Raw genomic sequence first — 27,979 nt, 5'->3', positions numbered from 1 at the left:
AGTGAGAGGGGAGGTGGGGAGTTGGAAGTTGGGAGGTGGAGTAATTCTGCAGAATATGAGCTGCTGTCCACAGCTTTCTGGATGTAAATTGATGAGGTCATAGTGTTTTCCAGTTACAGAAAAAAAAAAAGTTAAGGAAAAAAAGAAAGTCTTCAACTTGTTTTTCGAGAGAGACGAAAACCCGGAGGAGCTGAAGAAATGGAGCAACTTGTGAAACTCCTCCTGTGGCACATTTTGCTTCAGCAAAGTGAGTTCTGAGCTGTTGCTTGGTCGTGCTTCAGCTGCAGAGGACGGGGCTGGAGGTTTGCTGGGAGGTTTGGAGCTGTTATCTCTGTAAGATTGTGTTCAGATTCCTGAGTTAGCTGTGTTTTCGTCCGTGGAGGGGAGGGAATCATGGATTTCTCCTGCTTTTTTGGGGAGAGAGTGGAGAAATGTTTGAGGCTGTTGAAGCAGTGCTCTGTTCAGCATGTTTGTGCAATCTGCTTTTTCCTATCAGTTACCCTGATCAGCAAATTCAAAAACAATAAGCTTCAGTGTGTGAGTACAGTAAATCTCACACAGCAAGACTTACAGGATGCAAAGTTATTTTGTACTTTTGAAGAAGCAAAACCAGCTGCTCTGTGTGTGTGTTTGAGTGTTCAGATGGAGCTAAAAAATGATGTGTGGGGTTGGTTTTTTTGGGGGGGAGAGGTGTTGTTTTTCTCCTGTCAGCAAAAAGACAGACACAGGAATTCACTTTTGGGTAAGGTGCAAGAAAAGGATGGGGACAAGCCTGATGAGCTTAAAATAACAGAATGGCTCATATCTTTTCCTTAATTACAGTTTTTTGTAAGAGCTGAAAGCAGATTCATTGTCCCCAAGACAACAGAGACACCCCAGTAAGGCTTGGGTGGCAGGAGGGGATTTGAGGGTTAATTGCAAAGCCCCAGCACATCCACACCTGCAACACTTTGGGCTCTGAGGAAGGTACCTGTGAGCAAAGGACCAAACACAGCTCTAAGAACAGTGTGGAGAGAGTTCTTTCCGGGTGCTGGGAGTAGGAAGTGAGGAGCACAAGCTTTGTGGGGACTGGTGACCCCCTGCTCCTCCCAGCCCTGTTGGTGAAAGGCAGTGGCTGAACACCTGAGCCCCTCAAAACTCCTCAGCTCTGAGTGGGGGGAAGGTGAGGAGTGCTCAGTTTGGTCTCTGATTAATCCAGTTTCCATGTCATCCCTATGCCTGCAATGCCTCAGGGCAATAAATTGGCAATTTATGGGCTCAGTCGTAGGGACAGAAAGGGTAAAGTGGCTCAGCAAAGGAGTGTGTGGGGTGGGTTAAGGGGAAGGAGGAGAGGCCACATCTTGTATTCCAGAAGCACCAGCCAGTCCAGGGACTCCCCAGCGAGGTTCAGCATGTTGGCAGAGCTCGGGGAGCACCCAGGGCAGGACTAGCAGGTTGGGCTGCTGCAAAGCTGTGGGGAGGCAAAGGTGTCCCACCTGAGGAGGGATGATCCCTGACAGACTCCTCGGGTGTGTTTTGGAGATGAGCTGTCCCCGTGCCAGGCTGCCCTGACGTTTGAGTCCTGCTGTCCCCACACCAACCAGGCTGTGACACAACGAGTGAAGATGGGCAGGGAGGAAATGTGAGATGGTCCCTCCTGGAGAGGCACCACACCCTCAAGTGTTAATGTCTGGCAGGGAGGAACAGCTCCGTGCTTGGAATGGCTCCACGAGCCCTTCCGTGGGCCTGGAGCCAAGGTGAAGCACACAGAGCAGGGAAGGGTTTCTAAAGCTGAGCTCACATCTGAGCTGCCTGTCAGAAAACTTGGGTAGATCTCTGAGGGATCCTGTCCGTGGGCCTAGAGGGGGATTGGCTTCTTGTCCAGACACAAGGCTTTTCCCTTTCTGCAGAGGCAGCACATTCCTGCTCTGGGCATGTTCCTACCTGCAGGGAGGTGTTGGAATTGTTGGGGCTGGCTGGGTGGTTGAGGGCTCTGCAGCCCTGACATCCTCTTTGAAAGCAGAAGACTCTGCTCTTGGGAAAGTTGTCCCAGGAAGCCTTCAAAAATAAACAGACACAGAGACTTTGATAAAAGCTCAGTTCAAAGCCTGGCTTGGCCATCTGTGGGCTTTGAAAGGGAAATCTTGTTTTACTGAAAAGCTTAGCCTTGCAGTCCCAGGCCAGTTTGGGGTCAGGTGGTAAATAGGAGCCTTGGTGGGACTGCACTGCTTACCATCTCCCTCCTTTGCCTCTTTGAGATGTTTTTCCCTGTTGGTGGCCAGTGGGTTTTAAAAAAAGTGGCTCCCAGAAGAGAACAGAACTTGTTTGTTTGGCTGCCACCTTGGTGCTGCTGCATCATAAGCCATGATGGCCTCTGAGACACCAGGTCAGCCCCACAGGGAGTCAGGATGGAGCCACTGCCAGTCCCCACAGGGTTTGGAAACAACTTGGTGGCTCAGGCTGCTGTTTTTGCAATAACTGTGGAATGGCTCTCCAGAGACCATTAAACCCCCTCTATAGACAATGGGATTTATGGGAGAAAGAAGGAGTCTGGCACATACAGATTTTGTGAAGAACAAGTCCTTTCTTTAGGGCTGGACCAGCCCTCTGTGCTCCTAAAGAGAGGAGATGTCACCTCCTTTTTGAAAAGGGAAAAAGAAGCTGAGACAGAGCAGGAGATGCTGGAGGTGTACAAAGGAACAATGAGCTGAGCTTACTGAGGCCAGTGGAGTGTGAACCTCACAGGCTGTTGTTTGCCCACACTCCTGGTGGGTTCTGACACATTTCTCCAGTGAGCTCTTTGTTTATCCTCACTCTGCTGGATCAGTGTCCAGGCTCTTCCTGAGCTCAGCAGAGCCCCAGCAGGTAGAGCTGCTGCTGTCACGTCCCGTGGAGTGTCTGAGCCACCTGGCACTCGTGGTGTTTGCAGTTCCCTTTTCTGCTCTGGTAGTTTTTCATCTTCCAGCACAAGGCAGGAACTCGGTGGTTTCAGCAGCAGCTGCCCCGAGAGGAGAGAAGTGGTGGGATGGTTCAGGCAGGACTCAAGGGACAGTTTTCTGCTTGACCTGCTCCAAGGACACTGCCCAGAGAGCTCTGAGCTTGTAACTCGTCTTTCACAGCCTGAGGGCTTCTGGTTTGCCCACAGTTTCTGTGGCTTAATTCTTTGCTTGAAAAATGGATGGGATTCAAGAAGTAAGAGCTGGCTCTGCTTTTTACAAGGGATTAAGAAATACTTTTGCAGGCTGCTTTCCTCTTCCTATATTGTGGGACCACAGAGTACCTCTGGAATCCTGCTGAGTCAGCACAGAATGTGTCAAGGGGCAGCACATTTTGTGTTTTGGTTTTTTTTTTCTTTCTCCTTTTTTTTTCCTCCCTGTGGTTACATCTCACAGAGAAGACAAAGTGATTACCCATCACATGGAACCCGGAATTTTAAAATGAAAGCTACAGTGAGTTCTGTGTTGACAACTCTGAAGGTGTTTGGAGGTTTTGAAGCTCCAGGTCCTGTGGTCCTGGGATTAAAAAAGTCAGAACTTTCACTGAGTGCACAAATACTCTTTTGGTTTTACAGCTGCAGGTTGGGAAGTGTGACTCACCAAAACAACTGCTTCCAGCTGACCCCAGTCCTGTAGTTCATGAGCTGTCACCTTTGCTGGGCTGTGGGTCTGTCCCTGTTCAGCAGCTCCTGTGTTACACAAAAAATCACTTTAAAAAGCAGGGCTGGAGGACTTGGCTTGTCTCACATGGCAGAGCAGGGTCCCACAGCAGAGCAGAGGGAGGAGACTGAAAAGAGAAAAAGGCTTATCCCTTCTTTCACTGCTGCTCCGTGTTCGGGTTATTGAAGGTCAGTTGCTTTAAATTCCATATTTTCCGGGGGAGAAGGGATCGGACACATTCCAGATTCCTTAGATTTCTAAGTGATCTCATTTACAGCTCTGTCAAATAAGTTTGGGTCTTATCCATGACCTGATGTATGGCTGCAGATTTCCAGCATTTCTGGGGGATCAGAACAATCAGTTCTTCCTCCTTTGTCTGGTGCCTCTCGCCCTTTCTTTCCCTTCTAGAATTTTGCTTCTTGGCTGCAATGCCACTGGTTTTTTTTGGTATCTGCACCTGCCACGTTGTCTGAGTGTATGGGTTATAACCTAGGGCAGGCTTCAAACCCAAAGCTTCTCTCCAGGCTCTGTGTGCACAGACATGCAGTGAGAAACCCTTTTTCTTCCACGTCTCTGTGCTGAGCTCCCACACCGTATTTAACTGTGCCTTTATCTTGGATGGGCTCGTTGTGGTGCAACCCGGGGCTGTCCAGCTTTGTGTGGCAACACTCAGCAAGGGAAAATGCAAGCAGGGCATCCACAGGCTCTTCCCTTTTCCCAACAGGAAGCAGCATCTCCTGGTCACTGAGGGGCAGACCTAGAAAGACCTCAGAAAGACTTGTCAAGTAAGCGAGCACGTTCCCGCCCTGCTCCTTGGGGAGCTGCTGGCTGAGGCTTGGAGTGGAGGGAAAAAGAAGCTGTCCAAACCCACAAGACACAAGCTTTTCTTATCTAAGCACTGTCACATTGCAGGCAAACTCACAGCCCCTTGTTTTACAGGGAGCTGTGTTTGGGAGTGCTGGAGAAGTGGCTGACCAGGCTCCAGCAGCCCGGGTGGGTGGGATGGAGGGCGAGGGCCTGGATGGTCCTTCTCTTGGCAGCAGGGCCAGCTAGGAGGTACAGAACCAGGGGCTGGTGCTGGTGTGAGCTCAGGGCCGTGAGAGGCTGCTGAGCAGAGCTGTTGGGCAGCTGAGGTGGATGCTTTTGTCAGTCCACAGATTTACGCCGCGGAATTTGGGCTCAGTGTTTTTCGCATCAACTCGCGGGAGGAAAGGGGAGCAGTAAATGCTTTCATTCCTCTGGCTGAGCCAGGACAGGATGTTTCTGCAGCACCAAATCAATTGGCTGTTAATGCAGGGCTGTGGGAGCAGTGGCTGTGCTGCCAGCCCAGCTCTGACACCCCTCCTGAGCACACAAGTCCTCTCTGTGTCCTGACACCCCGTTGTTTCCTTGGGGCAAACAACACCCATCCAGACATGTGGGCATTGCCTTGTCACACTAATGAAGTGGATGCTGGTTGTCCTGTCACAGCTGAGACTGATTTTTCCTGCCTGATTTGCTACTGGAAAAAGCTTTGTACCATTCCTTTGTTTTTCTAAGCTAAATCTAAGCCCTGACTTCCACAGACAGGTTATATCTTCATCAGGCATTTTCCAGGCTGTTAGGAGAGACAATCAGATGGTGGAGTTATGGTGTCTCTGAAATACAGACTACAGACTTTGTCCAAGAATTTATTTTTCTCTTTGTGAGGCCGAGATTATAAATGTAGAAAAAACAGCTCACATTTGGAGTGGTTTTGAGCTGGCAGTTCAGCTGAGAGTGCTGCCCAGTTTTGTTCTCTGCTGTCCCTGCCCAGTCTTTTGTGATAGGAGAAGGGAAGGAAACAGAGTTTGTCCTCAGCCCATGCATTAGTGCTAAAATAACCCCAGTCTGGAGTTAATTTTCTCTTTTGAAATTCATAAATTCCAGGGCTAAAAAAAAAAAAAAAAGCCCAGCTTTTGTCAGGAGGACATTGTGCCTCTGACATTAGCAGGACAAAACATCTAATGATCTTGATGGAGCCCACTTGGGCTTGAGTGGTTAGAGAGATGAATGATGCTCTTGTGCTGGGAATCTGAATCCTGCTCTCAAATCATGATGCCAGGAGACCTTCTAGACCCCTCCTATACAAAGAGCAGGAGGGACTGGACCAGAGAAATGCGGAAACAAAGGCATTGACTGACTCCTTGCAAAGTTCTTCCTGTGTAGATCTGAGTCACTTGAGTTGGGGAGAGTTGCAGTGTCACCCAGAGCACTGCAGTGTTAACTGGGCAGACAATGTGTGTGCCAGGAGGGTGAGGAGAAACAGCCAAGGTAATACATAAATATTAACAGAAAGGGAGGAATAGATGGAACAATAACAGAGGAGGTGGCTGATTTTGAGTGTGTTTGTCGTTCTCTCTTCCTTTTGTTGTCAGTAACATTCTTTATTTTCTGCTTTGACAGGTTCTGTGTGTTCATATTCAGGTGAGTGACATCTTTGTCATCTGCCTGGTTTTGTGATCATGAGAACAAATGAGGGACCCTGAATCCATGGCAGGCACTGGGGGGTTCACTGCTAACTTCCATGGATGGGAGCCATGCATCCCATGCACTGGTGTCTCTAAACTTTGATTAAACTGGGGGCTAAGATTAGGAAGGGTGGGTAGGACAGGTCAGGTGTACAATCCTGATAACAGACATCACACAGACATTGCTTTCACTGGCTGAAATCAGTGTGTCAAGTTTTTGTATTACATTTCTTTATTAGGCAAAGGTTCTTCCCCCAGAGGGTGGTTGGGCACCAAACGGGCTCCCCAGGGTTTGGTCACGGCCCCAAAGCTGCCAGAGCTCAAGGAGTGTTTGGAGGGAGAGGGTGGGATTGTTGAGGTGTCTGTGCAGGGCCAGGAGTTGGACTGGGTGATCCTTGTGGGTCCCTTTCAACTTGAGATATTTCATAATTGCCCACGAGAGTGCCCTGTGCTGGTCTTGAGGGTCACTTTTGGGCAGAAGATGCGCAGAGAGATTCCGGGGCGGGTCCGAGTCCAACTCTACTGTCCTCACACTGTTAACTCCGATCTCTGCTCTCTGCTCCTTGGCTCTCAGTGCCAGCTGATGCCTCCAACCCCGAGAGCGTGGTGGTGTCCGTGCTGAACATCAGTGCTGTGCTGGGCTCTCAGGCCGTGCTGCCCTGCAAGAGCCACCGCATGGTGTGGACCCAGGACCGGCTCAACGACCGGCAGCGCGTCGTGCACTGGGACGTGCACAGCACCTACTACGGGGACAACAAGATGGAGAGGCTCTGTGACATGTACTCTGCTGGGGACCAGCGTGTCTACAGCTCCTACAACCGGGGCAGGATCTTCATGCCCGAGAACGCCTTTGTAGAGGGCAACTTCTCCCTGGTGATCAAAGGTACGAGGCGGGAGCTCTTCGCTCCGCGCTGTTTTGAGGGGTGGAGGGTTCGTGACTGACTTAACTTGGTGGTTTGTGGTGAAAGTGGGTGTTTCACAGTGCATTTTCTATAGGAAAAATATCAGTCCAGTGAGTCTAATTCTCAGGAGGAATTTCTCCACTGAAAGGGTGGTCAGGCGTTGGAAGGGGCTGCCCAGGGAGGTGGTGGATTCCCCATCCCTGGACATGTCCAGGAAGCAACTGGACATGGCACTGAGTGCTCTGGGCTGGTTGTCTAGGGGGTGATTGCTCACAGGTTGGACTCAGTGATCTCAGAGGTCTTTTCCAACCTAAATTATTCCGTGAGGTTCTCTGAAGCACTGGCAATAGCGTTTTAATTGCCTTTGAAACAGTCACATTTTGAAAGAGAATTTGTAACAGCCTGAAAACCACTTGGGCTTTTTGTGGACCTTTGATTGTATTTAATTTCCTGAGCTATAAACACTTGATGGTCGTTCTTCCTCTGCCTGCTCTAGCTAAACTTAAATCAGCTTTCTCTTTCCATCTGTTAATACAAATACCTGCCTTCCAAGGGCAAAAAACTGAGCAAATTATTAGATTAAGTGAGATGATTTGTCTCTGTTTAACCCACCCTAGAACTAAGTTGTATAAAGGGCCTTTTCATCCATATGAGGATTTGGGAAACAGCGTAAATGATGAAGAGAATAAAACATTCAGCTTCTCCTCTCTTCCCTGCTGTACCAGGTGTTGCAGAGAGTGATGAAGGCATATACTCCTGTAATCTTCACCATCACTACTGCCACTTGTATGAAACTGAGAAAATCCAGCTCACCATCACCAAGAAAGGTAGGTGTGGCTGAGAGCTCTGTGTCCCTCCTGGGAGGGACCTGGTCTGGCAGCTGGAGTCCAGTGGCCAGCAGGGCTCTTGGGTTCACAGTGGGGTGTGTGTGCTGGTTCACTGCAGGCCTTGCACACTGTTCTGCTCGAGAAGAACCTGCAGGGTTCTTCCCATGTCGTCTCAGTTGCAGGGTCAGGGCACAGGTGCCACCAGAGGCCTGGGAAGCACCAGCAGAACGTGGTGCTCACTGTGCTGCTTTGCTGTCTGATTCCCTGAGTTTCAGAGGTTTCATTCAGTGTGTGTGTTTGTGAACCTCCCTCCTTTCTTGGCATGTGCCACACAGTGCCTGGAGCCTGTTTACTCTTGGCAGCCCATTTCCCAAACTGTCCTGTTGCTTCTGCAGCAGCAGCACATGCCTGGTGACAGTCCATCCCCACTCAGCTCAGCCACAAAGACCTGCCCTGTACATTGGCTTCTGAGCTTGTCCTGAGAAGTCTGTACTTAAAAACCCACCTCGAGTTACCACACCTTAAGCCCAGCTCTAAAAGCAAGCTGCTGGCAGCTGCAGTGTGTGCCACCCACGCCACACAGCCACCACTACCATGCCATTAAAATCGACCCCTGGGGAACACACAAGTGAAGCTGCTGGGGCTGGTTGTGCTGGGAAGCTGTTGGAGGATTGATGGGAGAGGAGGGAAGTGCATCTCCTCTGCTGCTGCTCGCACCCTGTGAGCCCCAATCTGCTCAGCTGCGTTTTTGGTTCTCCTGTTGTTCCTTTTCAAAAGCAAAATACAGAGCAGAGCTGCTTCGACTCCTCCAGCAATTAGGGCCTTTGTGGGTAGCAAAGCATTTCCTGCTCGGAGGATTGGGATGCAGCACATCCAAGATCCTCGTTCCATTCTTAGTCTGGAGAGGGAATATGCTTCCTGCTTTCTGCAGCAAGAGATTAACTCTCAGTTACAAGGAAAAGAAAGTGGCCTTGCTTAAAACACTGACCAAGGGTATAGAAGATACACTGAGGGCACTTGGTGTGTTCAGCTGGAGAAGAGGAGACTGAGGGGAGACCTCACTGCAGTTCCAACTTCGTGGGGAGGGGCAGGGACTGAGCTCTGCTCTGTGGGGACCAGGGTTAGGACCCCAGGGAATGGCTGGAGCTGTGTCGGGGCAGGTTTAGGTTGGATATTAGGAAAAGGTGCCTCCCCCAGAGGGTGGTTGGCACTGACCAGGCTCCCCAGGGCAGTGGGCACAGCCCCAAGGCTGCCAGAGCTCCAGGAGTGTTTGGATGATCCTCTCAGGCACATGGTGTGACTCTTGGGGATGGGCCTGTGCAGGGCCAGGAGTTGGACTTGATGATCCTTGTGGGTCCCTTCCAGCTCAGCATATTCAGTGATTCTGAACAGCAGGAATTATATTAACAAGAACCCTCTCCTTCACTTGTCTGGCTACCCTGTCACCTGAATGTGAACCAGAGAAGCCATTTGTAGACTTGTGAGCTGTCTACAATTTTTCTAACACGATTTTTTAAGCCCTGTCCTCTAATGTTGAGACTCAGTTCCTCTGAAACCCCTCAGTACTTTTGCTTTCTGAGCATATGCCAGAAAGGTGTGAAGCTCAAGGAGCATTTGGGTGATCCTCCGGGGCACAGGGTGTGACTCTTGGGGACGTTCCTGTGCAGGGCTGAGGGCTGGACTCGATGACCCTTGTGGGTCTGATGCCTAAAAGAAAACTCAGGGAGAAAAAAAACTCCGAGGCAACTTAATTTTTGGAGGTAAGGTGAGGGAAGGTTTAATGATGTAACAACTTACGGGGGCTGCTGCTCGATCCAGTGTTACAATTTTTATAGTATTGTCTGTCCAACCCCTGATTTTATCCACCCCCCCAGCCCTTACACTGATCCACTCCCGCCCCATCCCTTGGGAATTGGGTCTGGGGTCGTATTGGGACCCTTTTCTTCCTCATTTTGGCCTTCTTCAGGGTACAAAGTGCACACAGTCACCCAGTTCTTGGTCATATCTTGCGGTTCAGGCCAGGGAGCAAATGTTCTTAAACAGTAGAAAGCCTACCTAGGAGAGAGACTAAACATGCCAAATGGAATTTAAGGGGAATTGATGCGGGGAACATGGAATGGGGGTGAGAGGGTTGGGGAATATGTGCAGCTAAAGGGTGAGGGAATGAATGCAGCCGCTTTTAAAATCTGCTTCTGCTATGTAACTACTTCTAAAACTTATAAAAATTAGAAAAAATAAAAAAAAATAAAAAAAAAAATCAAAAAAACCTTAAGGCTGGGTAGATCCAGTGACTCTGGATGTGTTGCCCCCGCAGCCGAGGACACCGGCGAGTTCTGGGACGGGGAGAAGCCGGTGGTGGTGGCCCTGCAGGGCAGCACCGTGACGCTGCCCTGCGTCAACCGCAACCACATCTGGACGGAGCGGCACAGCGAGGAGGAGCAGCAGGTCGTGCACTGGGACCGGCAGCCCCCCGGGGTGCCCCACGACCGCGCCGACCGCCTCGTCGACCTGTACGCCTCCGGCGAGCGCCGCTCCTACGGGCCCCTCTTCGTGCGCCGCAAGATGAACGTCACCGACGCCGCCTTCGCCCTGGGCGACTTCTCCCTGCGGATCTCGGAGCTGGAGAGCGCCGACGAGGGCACCTACTCCTGCCACCTGCACCACCACTACTGCGGCCTGCACGAGCGCAGGATCTACCGCGTGTCCGTGACCGAGCCCGTGGCCAGGGAGAGGAAGGTGGTGAACCTCACCACCCACAACGTCGCCCCGGCCGTAGGTGAGTGGCCTCTGGAAGCCTCTGGAAGCGGCTCTCCTGGTTGAGGGTGGGTCTCTACCAGTTGCACCTTTGGGGTTGTTCCCAAGCTACTCCCGTTGTGTGCCCAGAGCTGGGTGCGTGGCCACTCTTGACTGTCTCCTGTCTGGTGTGCCAGTCTTCATAAAACCGAATCCTATTTTTTTCCCCCCAAGTGCTGTCTGCTTGTTTCCAAGGTGTAGAAAATTTCCAAATCATATCTGAAGTTACAATTGAATGAAACCTTCTCAAGAATATTTTCTTGGTACTTGGTGCCTTAAAAATAAATAAGTAAACACGCAAACAATTAGGTACACAACCAGCTGAAGCCCATTGTCACTACTTTGCCTCTGATTAATGTAGGTCACACTTTTCTTCCTTCCAGCTATTAAGTATTTAGATCCATTTATACTTTCATCCCGTGTCTTTTTCCTGGTCCTTTGTTGCTGTGTTACATCCTCACAGTCAGAGAGCATTGAACTAAGTGGTGGAAAAATGGGAAGAGGGAGTTAAGGCAGTAATCCAGCTTTGAAACAAACCACCCAGGAGCCACCAGGAGGGGAGTGTGGGCCATTCACTCAAGAGTTGGACTCAGTGGTCCTTGTGGGTCCCTTCCAACTCAGAACACTCTGGGAAATCTGGGAAATCCCTGAGTGTCCCACCCCTGAGGGTCGCTCGCCCTGCTCGCAGTGCTGTGGTGGCACCATGTCAGCTCCTGTTTCCTCTGCTCCAGGGCAGTCCTGAGCCTGCTCTGCTCTCACTGCTGACAGGCCCCGAGGCAAACAAGCTGTTTTTGGAACATGCTCCCTTTCCTCCTTGCTTTTGGGATCAGGAGAAGGTGTGGGCAGAGGATTGATACTGCTTGTGCTGTTACAACATGCCACCACTCTCACCAGTGTTTCTCTCCCCTTTGCACGGGTGTTTGGGCTGTGCAAGGTGCCAGACCATGCAGAATTAAGCCCCAGGAATTTTCCTCCACCCTTCAACTTTTCTTTTTTTTTGCATCTTAAACCAATTTTCATATTTTCCACTGCACTGAGCTATCATCTGACAGCCTGTCCAAACTCAAAACCATCACGCTTCATTCAGGCAGAAAAACAAAATAAAAAAACCTCAAGTTTAATATTTTTTTTAAAGTCTTTTGGGCATAGTTCTTTATTAACATTTTAAAATATTCATTGTGGTTTAATATTTATTGGCTGTTTAATACAGAATTTTGATACGCTTCATTCATTTTTAAATAGGTTTATTCTTCTCTAGAAATTGGTTTTCTCAAGTCACAGAAACCTAAACCTCCCCCCTGGGGTTGAGGTTGGTGTCCAGAAAACCCTGGCAGTGCTAAGGAGAGGTGGCTGTTGGGGCTGACATGGAGACCAGGACGTCCAAATCTCAGCGTCCCTGCCTGCAGCCCTCTCCAGATCACGCTGTGCAGATGGAAACTTGATCTTGTTTTCGGAGTTGTCCACCCAGGAATTTATTCCTCTCTTTCCTGGATGTTGTCCTGGCTGTTGCTGAATAGTTCCCTACCTGCTCAGCACTTAGATGGAACCTCTAAAGTTGTTTAACCTGCCAGGGGCTGTCTCAGTTTGGCAGCGGCGCCCTCGGTGCTGGAGGAAATTTTCCTTCCTGGGAAAAGCCATTTCCACTGTCGGAAAGAGCAACCTCTGGAAGAGCTTTGCCCCTCCGGGCAGTGAACCCTCAGCTGGTCTGAGAGCACCACGCACAGGAATGTGCTGAGTGCATGGGAATGTGCAAGAAGTGGAGACATCCGGAGTGCCTGTCCCAACCCACGCTGCTGAGGAGCCTGCAGGGACATGCCCTGCTTGGGGTGCAGCACCCCGGGCTGAGGTGCTGCCCCATTCCCTGGAAAACTGTATGGAATCGTGGGCAATATAACAGAAATGAAACCTCAGGAGGTAACAAAAGCACAACAATGAGCTGCTTCAGCAAGCAGCTACAGCTTCTGGCCTTGCTCCAAAAGGCCTGGAGCCATTTCCAGACAGGAAATTTCGTCCTGTTTGGAAGAGAGGCCGGAGCTCAGCTCTGCTCCCAGTCCCAGCAGTGTAACTGTGGTGTAAATGCCTGCTAACCCAGAGCAGTTTTACTCGGTGTTTGCTTTGGAGCAAAGATGCTGAAGAATGGCATCTGCTGTGTCTCCTGCTTGGTGCTGAACCATTCACAACCCTTTGCCAGCCCTGAACAGAAAACAGGCCCCGTGGCCAGGTTTGGGAGCTCTCTTGGTGGAGAGCTCTCCGTTTTCTCCAGCAGAAGAATCTGACCCTTGACGCTTTGGGAAAGTGGTGTAAGGAACCCCTGATCTAATTTTTCTTTAGAACTTTTTTTCAGTAATTAAGCCAGATCCTGTGGGTGAACTGGAGATGACAGATGGCCGTGAGATGTACTGAGAGATCAGATCTCGGTTACAGAATAAACTTTCATCAGCTCAGCTTGAATTCTGGTCTAGGAGTAGGGTGAGGAGGAGAGTCTGTATGACCTTGATGATCCTGTTTTGGGCACTGAAATTCACTGGTGTGACTGAATCAGCTGTCACTCTGTGCCTCAGCTTCCCCAGTTATAAAATGGGTTATATTCTACTGCCTTCCTGATGATGCATTTTGAGGCCCACCAGTGATGCTTTGTCTAAACACAGGTGTGACAAGTATTTTTAGTATTATTTGAGTAAGCCAAGGAGGCCCCAAGTTACTTAATCTCTGTTTCCACTGTTTGTTGTCACAGTGACCTCTCCAATGCTGCCTTAAGTTTAGCTCAGCTCTCAATCCTGCCTTGCAGGACTGTGGGAAAGCAAAAAGCCAGGAATAGGATGCCTTTGTTTGCTGACTCCTGGCTCAACAGCTGCTCCAGTGGCACCATCTCATTGTGGCAGCTGCTGGAGGAGCCTTCCAGGGTCCAGGGATGTGACAAAGCAGAACTGTCACAAGTACTGTTTGCAGCTTTGCAAGTGGGTTTTTTGGTTGGGTATTTTTGTAGCTTGGCAGTGGTGAAAAAAAAACACATGGTAGTTTCCAGCAGTGCAGCCAGGGAGCACACGGCATCTGGCAGTGCCAGGATAAACTGGAAGCTGCTGGAGTGGAGCTCTGGGCTACCAGAATGGAGCCTATTGCTCAAACTTCTGCATTTTCTAGGACTGCTGCTGGCATTAGCAAACTGTCACCTCTGTTTTCAAAGTGTTTATTTCAATCCACTCTTGTGTTATTTGATTTTTACTTTTGGTGGGTTGGTGTTTTTTTGAACACTGGAAACAAACTCCCTGACAAACTGGAACCAGTCACTGTGCCAGCACTTCCAGAAATGTCAACATTCCTCATATTAGCACACATCTGTTAAGTGGTACTGTGGCTTTTGAGGTATTTCCCCCCATCTTTTCCCTTATTCCCTCTGACTGATTTGCAGGGGGAACTCCCAAGGGAATGGAAGGCCAGGACTCCATCCTGGTTCTTGCCTGTGAATGTTCCCTGTCAGGGGGTGAGAGTGTCATTTCAGCTGTTTTGAAGAGAAAAACCTCTCCCAGCACAGTCTTATGTGTTTCCAGTCTGTTCCAGGGCTGGATTTGTCCATTCCTCTGCCTATTGCAAGCAGAGAAGTCACTTCCTCTTTATATGTGTAAAACATTGACCTATTTATTTGAGACCTACAGAAACGTTCCACGTAAAAGTTTGGAGCTCCCCTTCCCCAGTTCCAGTGCTGTGGAACTGAAATGCTGCTGCACCCACAAATGGAATGGAATCTTGGCTTTTCTTTGTGGTTTTTTTTTCTTGGTTTATTTATTTTATTGATTTTTATTTCATTTCAAAGGAAAACTTATTCTTTTGGCGTTGAAAATTCCTCCCACTCCGTAAATTATAACCTCCCTTGGCAGGGAGGGGCTGCTTCATATTTTCCCTGCCTGGAGCCTGAGCAGTGTGGGGTGTGTGTTGAGAGGGACCCAGAGGAGAGTTGTGTTACCCTCAGGAAGGTTTGGGGCTGGGTTTTGGGGGTGACTTTTCTCTGAACTTCCCCTCTGCAATAAACACTGATGGCTGGGCAGTGGGAAGGGAATGTGGAACAGTCACTGTTAAAACTTCATCTTCCTGGGAATTGTGGTCTTGTGAAGAGCACAGGCATCTCCCACCTGAGATAAATCAGAGGTTTTGTAAATCAGGCAGGGATTTGCAGCTCAGAAGAGTTTCTTCCTGAATATCCTTCTTGTGCCCATGTGTGATCCTGCTTTGCTCTGGATGCCAATTACAATGATCAACCTGTTTGCCTTTCTCTCAGACCCAAACGTTGTCAGGGGCCACAATGTGATAAATGTCATCATCCCTGAGAGCAGGATGCACTTCTTCCAGCAGCTGGGATACATCCTGGCAACCCTGCTGCTCTTCATCGTCCTCCTCATCATCGTGGTGCTCGTCACCCGCAAGCGCCGGCAGAGAGGTGAGTGCCAGAAAAATCACAGCCCTGTCCTGCTTGGGGGGGTATCCTGGGATGATCCTGCAAGTAATTCCTGCAAAACACCCTGCTGAAGGCAAGGATCCCCTCCTGGCAAACCAGCAGCCTGCACAGGGAGGGTTAATTAATCCAGGTGCTGATGCCTGGATTAATTAGTGGGGTGTAAAAATTTCCAGGCCTCGATTTCACAGAGTCATTAAGGTTGGAAAAGACCCCTGGGGTCATCAAGAACCAGCCTTTGACCAAATACCACTCATGATTTGCTGAGTTATGCTGTTGGAAGGGAGAAGAAAACTAGGAGTGCCAGACAGCTTCTCTTTACAAGTGGGATTTATTTAGAGCAGAAGGCTCGTGTGCATCCCTTGGGAACTCAGATGTCCAAGTCCTTGCTGGACTCCCTGGGCTGGGTGACCCTGGAAGAATTAGATGAACAGACACTGAGATCTTCTGGTGACTTCCACACCACTAGTTTTGGGTGCCCCACGAAAAGCAAATCCCAGGAATGTCTGTCTGCTGGAGTGTTCTTTGCAGTGCCACGTTCACCCTTATTTGTGTGTCAGGGGATTAGCACCAACAAAGTGTGAAAAGATACCAGGGGTTATCATTGCCAGAGGAAGGGCTTGGCTGCACTGGCCCTGACTGCTCATTCTGTCTCTTCTCCCTTTTCAGGTTATGAATATAACGTGAAGAAATATGGAGAGTAAGTATAATTACAGGGTCTGTTATTTAGGATTAAAAGGCATAAAAGGCAACTTGTGGCCCCTTTCCTCAGTTGTCATTAAGGACCTAAAACAGCTGAGGATTTGGTTAGAAGGAGAAAGTGGTTTGTAGGGCTGGTTTGGCAATTGCATTTCCTCTTGTTCTGCTTTGGGAACTGAATCCCAGATCCTGGTTCTGTGAGACATCATTAGGAATTAGTGGTATAGGAATAATGCACAGATCTGCTATGGGATGGGGCCATGTATCTGGGTTCCTTTATGGTTTATTTAATATTATTAATAAATTGGAAGAGATGGGAAGTTCCAGTACAGGTTGGCTGTCTGTTGTTCTAAGCTCTGGACAAACACATGGGGGAAAAAAGAGATCCAGCTATACCAAATAAACACCATAAATTAAATTCCCCAAAGTCCCATTAGAAAAGCTATCGTGAAAAAGTGTGAAAGGAGACAGCTATTAGAGGATGTGACAATATTCCACTGTTATTCCCTTTACAGGAAGGATGTGAACCTTAAGGAATTTACAGTGGACACAACAGATCTGACCCCACACAAAAGTGAAGACATCAGGCTGGGTATGTGTCAGTTGGCAACCCTGTGCCAAACCAGGTCAAAACTCCTTGTAGCTCAGGAGCTTCTAATGGCATTTGGATGCCCATTTTCAGGTGACTTAACCTCCTCCTCTTTAACCTCTTGAAAGTGGGTGTGGAGATGGGGATGAAGGGAAATCCAGGTTTAGCTGAGTTCATTCTGTCCATCTTTTGTTGAAGCCACTTTGGTTTAACTGTTAAATTCCATCCTTCCTGGGTGTCAAAAATTTAGTGAACATTTGGGTCTTTTATCCAGATCTGTGAGAGCAATTAGGGCAAATAAACTTGGGGAAAATGGCAGGGAAAAAATTTGCAACAGAGGTCCTAAGACACAAAAGGGAAAATACAAACCCCACTGGAACTCGTGGGGACGTGAAACACTGAGAAGAGGGGAAGGAAGCTCATCTTACAGGTGATCATGTTGTAAACCAGGAAACAATTAAACAGTTATCCCTTTTTTTTTGTCTCTTTGCACCCCCAAAAAAGGTACAACCTTTAAAAGAACAGGCTGACAAACTTTAGGGCCCAAGCTACAGAATTGCTGTAAAGGGCCCACTAAACAAGAGGAAGGAAAGAACAGAGGGATTGCAAAGGGTGGGTTGCAAAAATTCTTCTTTGCGTGTCCCAGGAGGGAAAAATCCCCTGAATAACTGCATCAGTCACCTCGAAGTGAGCTTTGAGTGGATGATCCAGAGCTTTCTGTTACGTGCTGGGAGAATCTGTGGTACCTGTGAGGAGCAGGAACCCGAAATATCCATGACTGATTAGTGCCAGGGGCAAAAATGAGGTGGCAGCAGCTTTCCTTTTGCTGCTGAGTGGCTGAGTAACTCCACTCCTAGAAATCTGAAGGCCTGGAGTACATCAAGGAAGGACTGATCGTGTGTGTCTTGCCTGTAAAACTCTTGTTTTCTTTTAATATTCTAATGTCTGCCTGAACCACGCTCCTCCCTTGCACAGATTACAAAAACAACATCCTGAAGGAGAAGGCTGAGCAAGCCAGAAGCTTCCCAGCAAAGAACATTGATTTAGACAAAGGTAATAATGACTTGCTTTCCCCCTAATTGGTGGCTGTAGGAACCTTCTGCTGGGCAGCAGGAGGGAGCAACTCAGTCCATCAGTGAGCTGACCAAGCCACAGCCCAGGCAGGAATGATAAACACCCTGGCAAATGGCAGCAGGAATGAGGAGCCAGTTCCCTGCCCATCCTTTCATCATGGAGCCACAAGATGCAAGTGGTGATTAGGCTTTTGAAAGCTTTTGGCGTGGCCCAAACCGAATTTTTCTTTATTGGAAAAAGAATGCCTGGCAGGGCTGGAATAGGGCCTGCTCTACTGTAACCTCAGAGGGAGATGGATCCCAAAAATGTCCTGGCAGTGCTGTTTGGGGAGAAAACACTGTGCTGAAGATAGTGTTTTGAGCTGAATTAATTTATGGGCAGTCACTCACTTCATCCAACAAAAGCAAACAGCTCTCCCTCCCTGGGGGCCGAATCTCCTTTTGCTTCCCCAGTATTAATCCTGAGAGTTGTGCCTCAGTTTGTAGAGTAGCACTTATGTCAAGCAGTGCTTGTAATAAGCTGTTAGATTCCATGACTCATTTAAGAGGAATTTAGAATATAACAAATGGGACTGAAATGATACCGAGCAGGGAATGGTCTGGAGAGCCCAGGAGCTGCCTCAGACCTGCTGTCCCTGCTGGAGTTCTCAGGATACTTTTTCCCTGCATTCTTCAGAGGTGATCTGTGCAATAATTTATACACTGGGGGCTTTATGAGGGGATATTTATATATATTCCTGAGGGGGGACTGGGGACGTGGCTGACTGCAAACTTGTCACTGCCTAGAGAAGTCCATATTTTTGTGCTCATTTGAAAGGTTTGAAATCCCTCTCCAGGTGCTGACCTCCATTTCCATTTGCTTTCAGATTTCAGGAAGGAATATTGTAAATGAAGACATTCCCAAGCTGCTGGCTGGACCAGAAGCTTCAACCAAAGATAGATAACATGGAAGAGAGATGACTTTTCTTAATACCATCTCCCTCCAGTTCCCATAGAGTTGTTTTTGTTTTTTTTTTCACATAGACTTGAGGGTGTTTGCAAATGCTTCTTGAAAGAGTTAGACTGTCTTGTGTGCATTTATGGGTTTGGGTTGCCTTTCCTCCTCGTCTCCCAGTCCTCCATTCCCCTCTTCTTTTCTTGATATTATTGTTGGTTTTATGCATCAATGATTTTTATGAGCTGAATCAGCAGACCTTTTGCTTTGATGTTATTGCTTTAAATAAACCAACCTGCATCACTGCTCTGGAGCCATCATTATATATCAGGCATTTTTCCATGTAGTGTATTCATCAGAATAATAATAATAGCAGAGCCTGATCTCCCGTGGGCTGGCATAAATCAGTGTCACACAGCACTTTACACGTTCCAGGTGAAGCACAAAGAGCACAGCCCTCCCAAATGGCAATATAAATACCTCATTTTGTGAATGGGGAAATGTCAGGATCCTCATTTTGCAGGGGAAAGGGAGGCAGATAAATGACCACGAGTAGATTGGGTTCAGCCCCAAAGAGCTCTGGAAGCTGAACTCTGTATTTCTCACTCTGAGCTTGTTTGTTTTCATTTCAGTGCAGATCAAATCATATTTGGCAGGAGCAGACACTTGAGTGATGGAGTTGCAGTGCTGTAACACCAGTCTCAGTTAGATCAGATCCAGGAATGCTTTGGAGGGGGCTGAACTCCTGTGTGGAACCTGGGATGGGATTTTTCTGCAGTCCTTGGGTGGACCCAGGCCACGCAGAGCACATCAACCCACAGGTATGGTTCCAGCACAGGCAGGTTGGAAATGGGAGCAGCTCCTCAGGAGCAGCCCCTGAGGAACAAGAGCAACAGCAGTGAAGAGCCTGTCAGGAATTTTGGTGGGCCAGGGCCTCAGAAGGGCAATCCAGGAGTGAGAGTAATCCATTCTCATGGATTTTGGCGTTGTTTTGGTGAGTGGACACCTGAGGTAGTGGGGCTGTGGGCTGAAGGGGAGTTCTACATATGAACAGCATGTCAGGTGGGGATGCCAAAAAATCAGGAGTTAATTCGGTGTTGTGATCCAAGCAGGTTAAAGCACCGTGGAAGCTGGGGAATATTAACAGTTCTACACAGCTCCTCTGACCACCTGGGGTGTTCTGGGGCACCATTCCCAGACCAGGCACTCCCACGGTCCTTGGGGCACAGAAGGAAAGGTTGTGAGCACGATGACAGTGAGTTGTGCAAGGGTGAAGGTGGCTGAGGGTTGCCAGGGGTGAAGGTGGCTGAGGGTTGCCAGGGGTGAAGGTGGCTGAGGGTTGCCAAGGGTGAAGGTGGCTGAGGGTTGCCAAGGGTGAAGGTGGCTGAGGGTTGCCAAGGGTGAAGGTGGCTGAGGGTTGCCAAGGGTGAAGGTGGCTGAGGGTTGCCAACCTACTCTGGAGAGAGTGGCAGAGGGAGGGGTTGTGTGTGGGCTTGGTGACTGGGTGGAACTGGGGGCAGGGTCTCCAGGACCCCTTTCTTTCTGCCCCTGCCAACTTGGGTGTCTTGTCTGACTGATGCCAATGTTCTTAGACATCTAAATCCCATTCCAGGCTCTGTGTCCCTCCTCCCACGAGCACCTGGTGTGTGCCAGGGCTGGGGAGGACTCCCAGCAGGTCCCAGGGATGCTGCACTGGGTGGGATGGTCCTGAAAAGCTGAGCTCAGCTGCCCAGCTCTGCCAAAAGCGTGGTGGGTGAAGCCTCCTGTGTGCCAGAGGAGCTGTACTGTCTGTTCAGAAGGTTGGACACCACGACTTCAATGCACACTTTTTATAGGGGTAGAAAACGGTCCATGTGCATTTCTTTAGATATCAATACTTCTCTCTGTTAGTGGGGTCTATGTGAAAGAATAACTATAGTGAGGACCCTTATTTTTAATGCCTTCAAGTGGTAAATATTAATAATAGAATATAAGTAGAGGTGGAGTTCCTTATCTTTTAGTTTGCTTAGCCCTTCCACTGCTCTCTGGACACCTTTTGGGATTTGCAATTAACTGCCTTTTTCTTCATTTAAGAATCACCTCTACAGAAGTGCTCAGGTTGGGCAGACCCATGAGTAGTGGAGAGGAGGGTCTGGGCTTGGTCCCAGGCCCCTTTTTGCCGCCTTCTCCCCAAAACAGCCAGGAATTCTCAGCCTGCCTTAGGGCTGGGGCTGATTGAAACCCAGGCTGCATTCCTGCAGGTGCAGGAGGCTCTGCTGGTTATTCCATCAGGGTGGCAGAGTCTCAAGTAATTGTCATTAATGTCTCTCTCCCTCCCTTTCATGTCTGTGAGTCAAAGGCTGGAGATTTTCACTTGCCAGTTCCAATTGCTGAGCACAGCTCACAGAGACACCAGCTCAAAGTGGGGCTCCTCATAAGCTCCAGGGGCATTTAAATACTTCAGTGGACTTCTAGGCTGCAAAACAGCTTAAGGGGAGAAAAATTAATATGTTCTCTGTAACAAGGACTAGGAAGAGCTTTATGAGTTCCTCATCCTTGCTTTGATCACTAGTTGGAATTTGGGTAATGGTCAGACACGTCAGCATAACCCTGGGCTGGTCAAGTTGGGATTGTGGCCCTTTTTCCTTCAGGAGAGGCACATGCTGAGTGATTTGCCTGCTGATCACAGCAGTGGGTTTCAAAAAGCAGCTGCCACATCCAGTGTGTGTAATTTAGGGTGTCAAAATTCTGGCTGAAGGAGACCCAGGCAAGACTGCTGGACAACCAACTGTATTTTCAAACTGTTGAAAAAAAGAGAAAAGGACAACTGGAACAGTAAACTGAAGAGTTCTGGCTGTTTATTTCTTAATGCAGAGGGATTATCAAAGGCTGTTTGCCCTCAAATAGTGGTGAGAAGCCACTCGGGTTTTTCACAGTGCACTTTGCAGTCTGTCAGTCTCTGGCACGGGGGGAAGTTCCATGTAGCTGATCTTGCATGTGAAAATTAAAAGGTTCAAGTTGCAGGACCACTGCTCTCTGTCCCTGCTCTGCCACAGACTCACTGCAGTGCCAGACAGGTTGGTTTTCTCTCTCTCTCTCATCTCAGCCTTTCTTTCCCTAATCTGGGGCTGTAACTTGCCTCTGGTGGAGAAACACCTTTTTAAAGTGTGTAGCACTTTGGTAAATGTGCATTGCCCGAGTTATTGGAGATGATGTTCTCCCTGTACCAATTAAATGTTGCACCTTGACAGACTCCTTTGCCTGTCACTTTGCAGGCTTTGCCTCATCACAGCCTCCCTGGCTTCCTGAGACATGCATTTTATGTTCAGTTAGTCAAAATAGTAATAATCCCTAATTTTTACAGCAGTTCCTCCTCAGTGAGTACTGAGGCTCAATGAGGGCAGAGAAATCAAAGTCTCTTTTAGGATAATGTGTGGACTGTCAGCCCTTGGTGTGGGACAAGGAAAGGCTGTTTGGCAGTGACCTTGAAAGGGGTTAAAACTGAGACTAGAACTAGACTCTTTTCAGCTCTGTGCACACTCTGCTTCCTCTCCAGACTGAGAGAAGGACTTAGTCCAGAAAGCTTGTGGTTTGTTTTTTTCTTTTTAATTTGTTGTAACTGAATTAATTTTCATTATTATTGTTGCTTAACTTTTACCATTTGTCATTGCTGTGTAATTCCTAGTGTTTAAGAAATAAAGGAGAATTTAATGGAGTTTCCAGCTAAGGTTGGTTTTATTTCTTGCTCTTTGGAGATGCTACCTGAGCCATTAGCCAGCATTAGCTAATTCTTCCCAAGAGCTGTGCAGTGTGTTTCATCTCAGAGCATCCTAAAGTGCTTTACAAAGTGCAGATTGGATTCAATAAGTTATTCCAGTGATTCCAATATCCTTTCCACGTTGGGACATTATTATTTGACAGGGTCATGGGGCCCGTGGAGAAATAGCAGCTCTCCAAAAGTGTTGTGTAACGGGCGGATCCGCAGCTGGAGATGGAGTTCAAACCATCCATCAGAGGGGAAGGCTGGCAGCTCTTCCACAGGATTTAATTTTGCAGGTCCAGAAGGGAAGATAACACATCCTGCTGGAATATGTTATTTCACTCCCAGCCCAGATTCCTCTTTGCTTGCAGAACTCACACCTTGCGAAGTTCTTCCTGCTGCACATTCTGCTCTTGGAGGGTTTCCACCCCCTGAGCACTATCCCAGCTGGCACCAGAGTTCTTCCAGGGACACTGATGGAAACAGCTTGGATGGACGGTGCAGGGGCAGGAATTTGAAGGATCAAAGCAGGATATGGAACTAAAAAGTGGCAAAAAAAAAGTGCAAACTTTAGCAAGTGAAGATTATCGACCAGCTTGTCCAGCTCTGGTGAAAGTATTACCTGCTCTCTTCCCTGGCTGGAAATCCCACTCCATTCCATAGCACCTCTTCCCTGGGGTGAATCACCATTCCTAAATACCCTCTCTGGTGCTGCTGTGGGGCTTTACTGGTCTCTGCTGGGGTATTGCTGGGGCATCTTGTCACTTTTCTCTTGTCTCCAGGCAACGGATCTGATTTTCCAGGAAAGCAGCTGGGAACAAGGAGGAGCTGATTTAGCACCCACAGGGCCTGCTTTGCAGACCACTGAAATTAAATATTGTCATTGTCTCCCTCTTGTCTGAAACGAAGTCCAGATTGTCCCCATTTCCTTTCTGCCTCCCAGTCTGAGCAGAGTTTTACTTGTAAGCCATTAACAGAACAAATTTCTGAGGGGAAGAATAAACACTGGGGACCTGAGAGAAGCAGGATAAAGACCTGAATAGACATTCCTAAGCAAAAAACACTCCTTTTCTAGAGGTCTGTAGGTGGCCCTCGGCAGATGAGCTGCTCTGAAGACAATTGCTGAAGGGACTCTTCCTTTTTTTTAAAGGAAGTGTGACTCTTTTAAGTGCTGCAGCTGCTAAGAAGAGGTAGGAAACCCAGAGGAAAGAAAACACTTTGGGTCCTGATCAACCCAATAAATTAATTGATGAGGTGCAGATCCCACGGAATTGTTTGAAAATTAACATGAAAGTTGTCCTCAATCCTTCTCTTTTCCCCTCCCATGTGACCTGTAGGGCAATATCCCTCCGTAACACACATTCCTCAGCTAAGGGGGGTTTTGGGAATGTCACTTTAAATACCTCCTGTCATTTCCCCCAGGGTTTTTTTTCCCGTGTTTAAATCCAGTGGCAAGGGAAGCCCCGGGGGAGCTTTGCCCAGGAGGCTCCAGAGCAGGAAGCTGCACTCAAAGTCTTTTGCTTCCCTCTAGTGTTTAATGGTTTTATTTCCTTGTCAGCTTGTTGTGACTGAGTCCTGCCCAAGGTCCACTGCACAGAGAGGAAGAATAAACGGGGAAAAAAAACCAACTTGCAGATCTTTTGGACCAGACCCAGAAGTGTAAAGTGCCTTGGATTGCATCCCCCTGACATCCCCCACCCTGGCAGCAGCCTGCAGCCTCTTAAGCACATCCAAAATGTGTTCCTGCAGTGATATTTTTCTGCTTCTCTTTCTGTTTCAGGATCATTTCCGTGTTTAGTTCATATTCTGCTAATCTCGCCAACGGTCCTCCCAGTGAAAGATGATTCTGTCCTTTCACAAATGTAAATTCTTGCAGGTGGATGAAAAATACCCCTGAAATCTCCGAGTGGGTGCCCAGAGTGTTGGTTTCCCTTCTGTCACGTCCCTGCACACAAACACTGATTTGCTGAGCACCCAGAGTGTGATGAGCTCTCGGAATTCCCTGAGACAAGCAACAGCCATTGCTATAATTCAAAGGATGGCTTTTTAAATAGGCCTTGCTTATTCCCTGTGTGGCAACCAAGTGCACTGCTGCACAAATGAAGAGAAGGGTGAGCAGCTTTTGTGCCTCAGGACACTCTCAGCTCCCTGCAGGGGCCAGCAAGACTATTTCCTCTATCACAGAGAGCACAGCACTATTAGCAAGGGATTTTGTGCCTCATATTTATTTTTTGCTGAAGTGTTAAGGCCTGAACTCTGCAAGAAACAAGATATTAGCCCTGATGGACCAGTGGTGTCTTCCTGCATTCCTATGTCCTCTCTTTAATTGGATTAGCTTGTGGTTTGACTGCAACATGAAAGTGGGTTATCTCTTCTCTTCTGTGCTTTAGGGGGACACAGAAAGCTTTTTGTGAGTCACAGATCCAGTCTTCTCGTGCCTGTTCCAAGGTAGTCATCTGACAATTATACAAGTCATTATATTTTCAGTTGTCAAGAGTAAAAGTGAAGCTCAGAGAGCAAGAGCAGACTCTCTGCAGCCTCAGCCTTTGTGTGGGCACCACCTGGGCCTCTGAGCAACTCAGGAGCTCGTTAAGTACCAACTGAAGAGACCAAAGGGTTGGGTGTTAATATTTTGCCCGAGTTTCATTCTGCAAAATAAAGGTCAGTACCTCATAAAATACAGTTTGTACCAGAGTTACAGTCCTGCCAAAAGGGAGCCTTCCAGCCCTTGCCCAGAGTTTCTTGAGGGTGGTGGAATTCCTGGGTTGATGGAGCACTTTCTGCACCAAGGGTGCTCCTGGGTGCTTGCAGAGCCTTAATTTTTGTGCACACGAGGGACAGAAAGTTGAACACATATTTTTACAGAAATCTTCACTGTCCTCAGAATTCCAAAATTAAAAAAGTGAGAAACAACCAACCATCCTGAAAAGTTTTTTATGTACATAGAAACAACTCTTGAAAATTACTCTTTGAAATGCACTAAATTGGTCATTCCTGACTTCAACCAGCACCAAATCAGTAGTTACAGGACGAGGACTAAGGCCATACCTTTACCTTGCTGTTTATCCTGTTTGATGATCACACAGGCATTCCCATTTAGCAGTGATGAGTGGCAGGAACATCAGCTGGAGAACTCCAGTGGCTGGGATTTTGTAATTCCTTCACTAAACCAGAAATGGCAGCAGGCAGGTGATGATGTTTTGGTTTCTCAGTGTTGTTAAACCTTGTTGAGTTGTGGATTATCCAGTGCTGTTGGTAAAGAAGTTCCCAGTCAGGATCTGGGACCTGGTAATGATTAAACTTTCAGAAAACTGAAAATAATAAATAGCAATAATGATAACAAACCTTCTGTGAGCCACTAACACAGTTGGCTCCTCTGTTTTGTGCTGGTAGAGAAATCATTCCAGTGACAGGTAATTCAGTCACTGAGCTGTGATTTACCCCTTCACAGAGAGTAGCTGAACACTGAGAAGTGAATGTCCCTGTCCTTTGAAAGGACAGAAGAGAGAACACCATTAGCTTGGGTGGAGAAGGATCCTGAAGAAGGATTTTTTTTTTTATTTTTTTTTTTAATGAACAAAAGATTCCTTGAGACCTAAGGTCTGAAATGTTCGTTTTCTGGTTGCCATCTTTTGGGGATTTCTAGAAATAAAGGTGAACTCTTCCCAAATCCATCACCTGCAAAGCAGGGCGCTGTGATTCTGTGATCCCTATCCCTGTCCCTTCCCCATCCCTGTCCCTTCCCCTTCTCCATCCCCTTCCCTGTCCTGTCCCTGTCCCTTTCCCCTCCCCATCTCATCCCATCCCATTCCCTTCCCCTTCTCTTTCCCCAACCCATCCCATCCCATCCCCATCCCATCCCCTTCCCCTTCCTCTCCTCCTTCCCTGTCCCATCCCTGTTCTCATCCCCTTCCCCTCCCCTTCCCTTTCCCCCTCCCCTCCCCGACCCTGCTCCCATCCCTGTCCCCTTCTCCTCCTTCCCATCTCCGTCCCGTTCCTCATCCCCACCTCTTTTCCTTTCCCCTTTCCATCCTCATCTCCATCCCTTTTCCCTTCTCCATCCCCATCCCACCCCCTTCCCCGTCCCATCCCTGTGCTCTTCTCTTCCCCCTTCCCATCCCATCCCATCCCACCCCATCCCTGGGCCGCGGGGGCGGTGCGGGCGCTGCGCGGGGGGCGCGGTGCGGGCGGAGGGCGCACCGGGGGGGCTTCCCCCGCACCTCCCGCACCACGGACCCGCATCCCCCGCACCCCCGGGATCCCCCGCACCCCCGACCCGCATCCCCGGCCGGGCCGGGCTCCGCTGGCAGCCGGCGGGGCGGCGGGAGGAGGATGCGGGCGGGGCGGGCGGCGCTGCCGTTCCCGGGTCGGGCAGCTAGAGAGCAGTGCAGGGAGCGGAATCCCGGGAGCCGGGAGCTCCCTTCCTGTCGGGAAGGCCGTGAGCGGAGCCGAGCGCCGGCCGGGAGGCCCCGGGCCGGCCGCCCCCGCTCCCCTCGCCCATGGCGGAGACCAAGATCATCTACCACATCGACGAGGAGGAGACGCCCTACCTGGTGAAGCTGCCGGTGCCGCCGGAGAAAGTCACGCTGGCCGATTTCAAAAATGTCCTCAGCAACCGGCCCGTGCACAGCTACAAGTTCTTCTTCAAGTCCATGGACCAGGATTTCGGGTGAGCGGCCGCGCCGCCGGCGCATCGCGGAGCCCCCGCGGGAGCGCTCGGAGCATCCCCGGGGCACCTGCCGGGCTCGGCCCCGCTCGGCCCCGGCCCCGCTCGGCCCCGCTCGGCCCCGGGAGCCGCCGCCGCCGCGAACATGGCGGGCGCGCCCGGCCGTGCCCGGAGCGGGGTCGGCGCTGCCGCCCAGCCCGGCCCGGGACCGCCCGGGGCACCCCCGCGGCACCCGCGACCCGCCGAGCCCCCCGAGCCCGCCCGGCGCTGCCCCCGGGCCGGGCAGGGGCGACCTGCGGCTGTCACCGCAACCGGGAGAGGCCGCGGAGTGCCCGGGCATCGGGGGCACGGCGGGGCCGCGGGGAAGGGGTGCCTGGCGCGGGTGGGGAGATAGCGGCGGGTCCCCGAGCTGTCACATCCTCGGGGGTCAGACGGGTGTCACATCCTGGGGGGTCAGACGGGTGTCACGTCCTCGGGGGTCGGACAAGTGGTCAGTGGGTACGAAATGGTCAGTGGTCACACGGTTCTAGGGGCTGGACTCAGACAGCAGCAGTAAATCCTCGGGGGTCAAAGGGGTGACAAGTGGTCCCTGGTCAAACGGGTGTCACATCCTCAGGGGTCAGACAAATGGTCAGTGGGTACGAAATGGTCAGTGGGTACGAAATGGTCAGTGGCCAAACGGTTCCAGGGGCTGCACTCAGACAGCAGCAGCAAATCCTCGAGGGTCAAATGGGTGACACATCCTTGGGGGTCAGACAAGTGGTCAGTGTGTATGAAATGGTCAGTGGTCAAATGGTTCCAGGGGCTGCACTCAGACAGCAGCTGCAAATCCTTGGGGGTCAAAGGGGTGACAGGCAGTCCCTGGTCAAACGGGTGACAAATGGCACCTGTGGTCAAACGGGTGTGAAATGGTCAGTGGTCACACAGTTCCAGGGGCTGCGCTCAGGCAGTGGCTGCAAATCTTTGGGGGTCAAATGGGTGACAGATCCTCGGTGGTCAAACAGGTGGCAGATCCTTGGGTGTCAGGCGGGTGACAGGCTGGTCAAAAGGGTATGAAATGGTCAGTGGCCAAGCAGGTGACAAGTGGTCAGTAGTCAGACAGGTGTGAAAAGGGTTGCTTGGTGGTGACAAGAGGTCAGTGGTCGAACAGCTGTCAAGTCCTTGGGGGTCAAACGGGTGTTAAATG

At 49.6% G+C, this 27,979-nt stretch overlaps 2 protein-coding genes and 1 long non-coding RNA gene across 7 annotated transcripts in view; 2 read left to right on the top strand and 1 right to left on the bottom strand.

The window, feature by feature from the left end:
- The first annotated feature begins 46 nt into the window (after positions 1 to 46).
- Positions 47 to 22,082, top strand: MXRA8 (matrix remodeling associated 8). 2 transcript variants are annotated; one of them, XR_005567075.1, is made up of 11 exons: positions 47 to 247; positions 6,060 to 6,080; positions 6,699 to 7,007; positions 7,752 to 7,853; positions 10,168 to 10,629; positions 14,920 to 15,078; positions 15,763 to 15,793; positions 16,308 to 16,384; positions 17,357 to 17,434; positions 18,321 to 19,664; positions 19,743 to 22,082. XR_005567075.1 is itself a non-coding variant. In XM_027728553.2 (10 exons), the coding sequence occupies exons 1-10, from the start codon at positions 199 to 201 to the stop codon at positions 18,344 to 18,346; spliced, it is 1,314 nt and encodes a 437-aa protein (XP_027584354.1). In that variant the 5' UTR covers positions 47 to 198; the 3' UTR covers positions 18,347 to 22,082. The 2 variants fall into 2 exon arrangements, 1 of the variants encoding a protein (XP_027584354.1); XM_027728553.2 differs by having other exon boundaries at positions 18,321 to 22,082.
- Positions 21,199 to 26,889, bottom strand: LOC113991877. Of its 2 annotated transcripts, none has more exons than XR_003542092.2 (5): positions 26,678 to 26,889; positions 25,473 to 25,614; positions 25,176 to 25,376; positions 22,750 to 22,938; positions 21,199 to 22,667 (listed from the first exon to the last, which is right to left on the bottom strand). It is a non-coding gene; the product is annotated as an uncharacterized LOC113991877 (long non-coding RNA). The 2 variants fall into 2 exon arrangements; XR_003542093.2 differs by having other exon boundaries at positions 25,182 to 25,376.
- The window catches only part of DVL1 (dishevelled segment polarity protein 1), a 66,643-nt gene continuing 65,082 nt past the window's right edge, over positions 26,419 to 27,979 (top strand). Inside the window, exon 1 of one of the 3 annotated variants that reach the window (XM_039390859.1) lies at positions 26,419 to 26,796. In XM_039390859.1, the coding sequence (XP_039246793.1) occupies positions 26,627 to 26,796 (170 nt within the window). In that variant the 5' untranslated portion in view covers positions 26,419 to 26,626. The remainder of the gene's footprint in view (positions 26,797 to 27,979) is intronic. The other 2 variants (XM_027728550.2, XM_027728552.2) reach the window with 2 other exon arrangements.

The sequence above is a fragment of the Pipra filicauda genome, unplaced genomic scaffold (genome assembly GCF_003945595.2).
Source record: "Pipra filicauda isolate LSUMZ 115617 unplaced genomic scaffold, ASM394559v2 scaffold87_size3191425_pilon, whole genome shotgun sequence".
Classification (NCBI taxonomy): domain Eukaryota; kingdom Metazoa; phylum Chordata; class Aves; order Passeriformes; family Pipridae; genus Pipra; species Pipra filicauda.
Note: the sequence above shows the minus strand (reverse complement) of the source record. Positions and strands in the feature narration are given on the sequence as shown.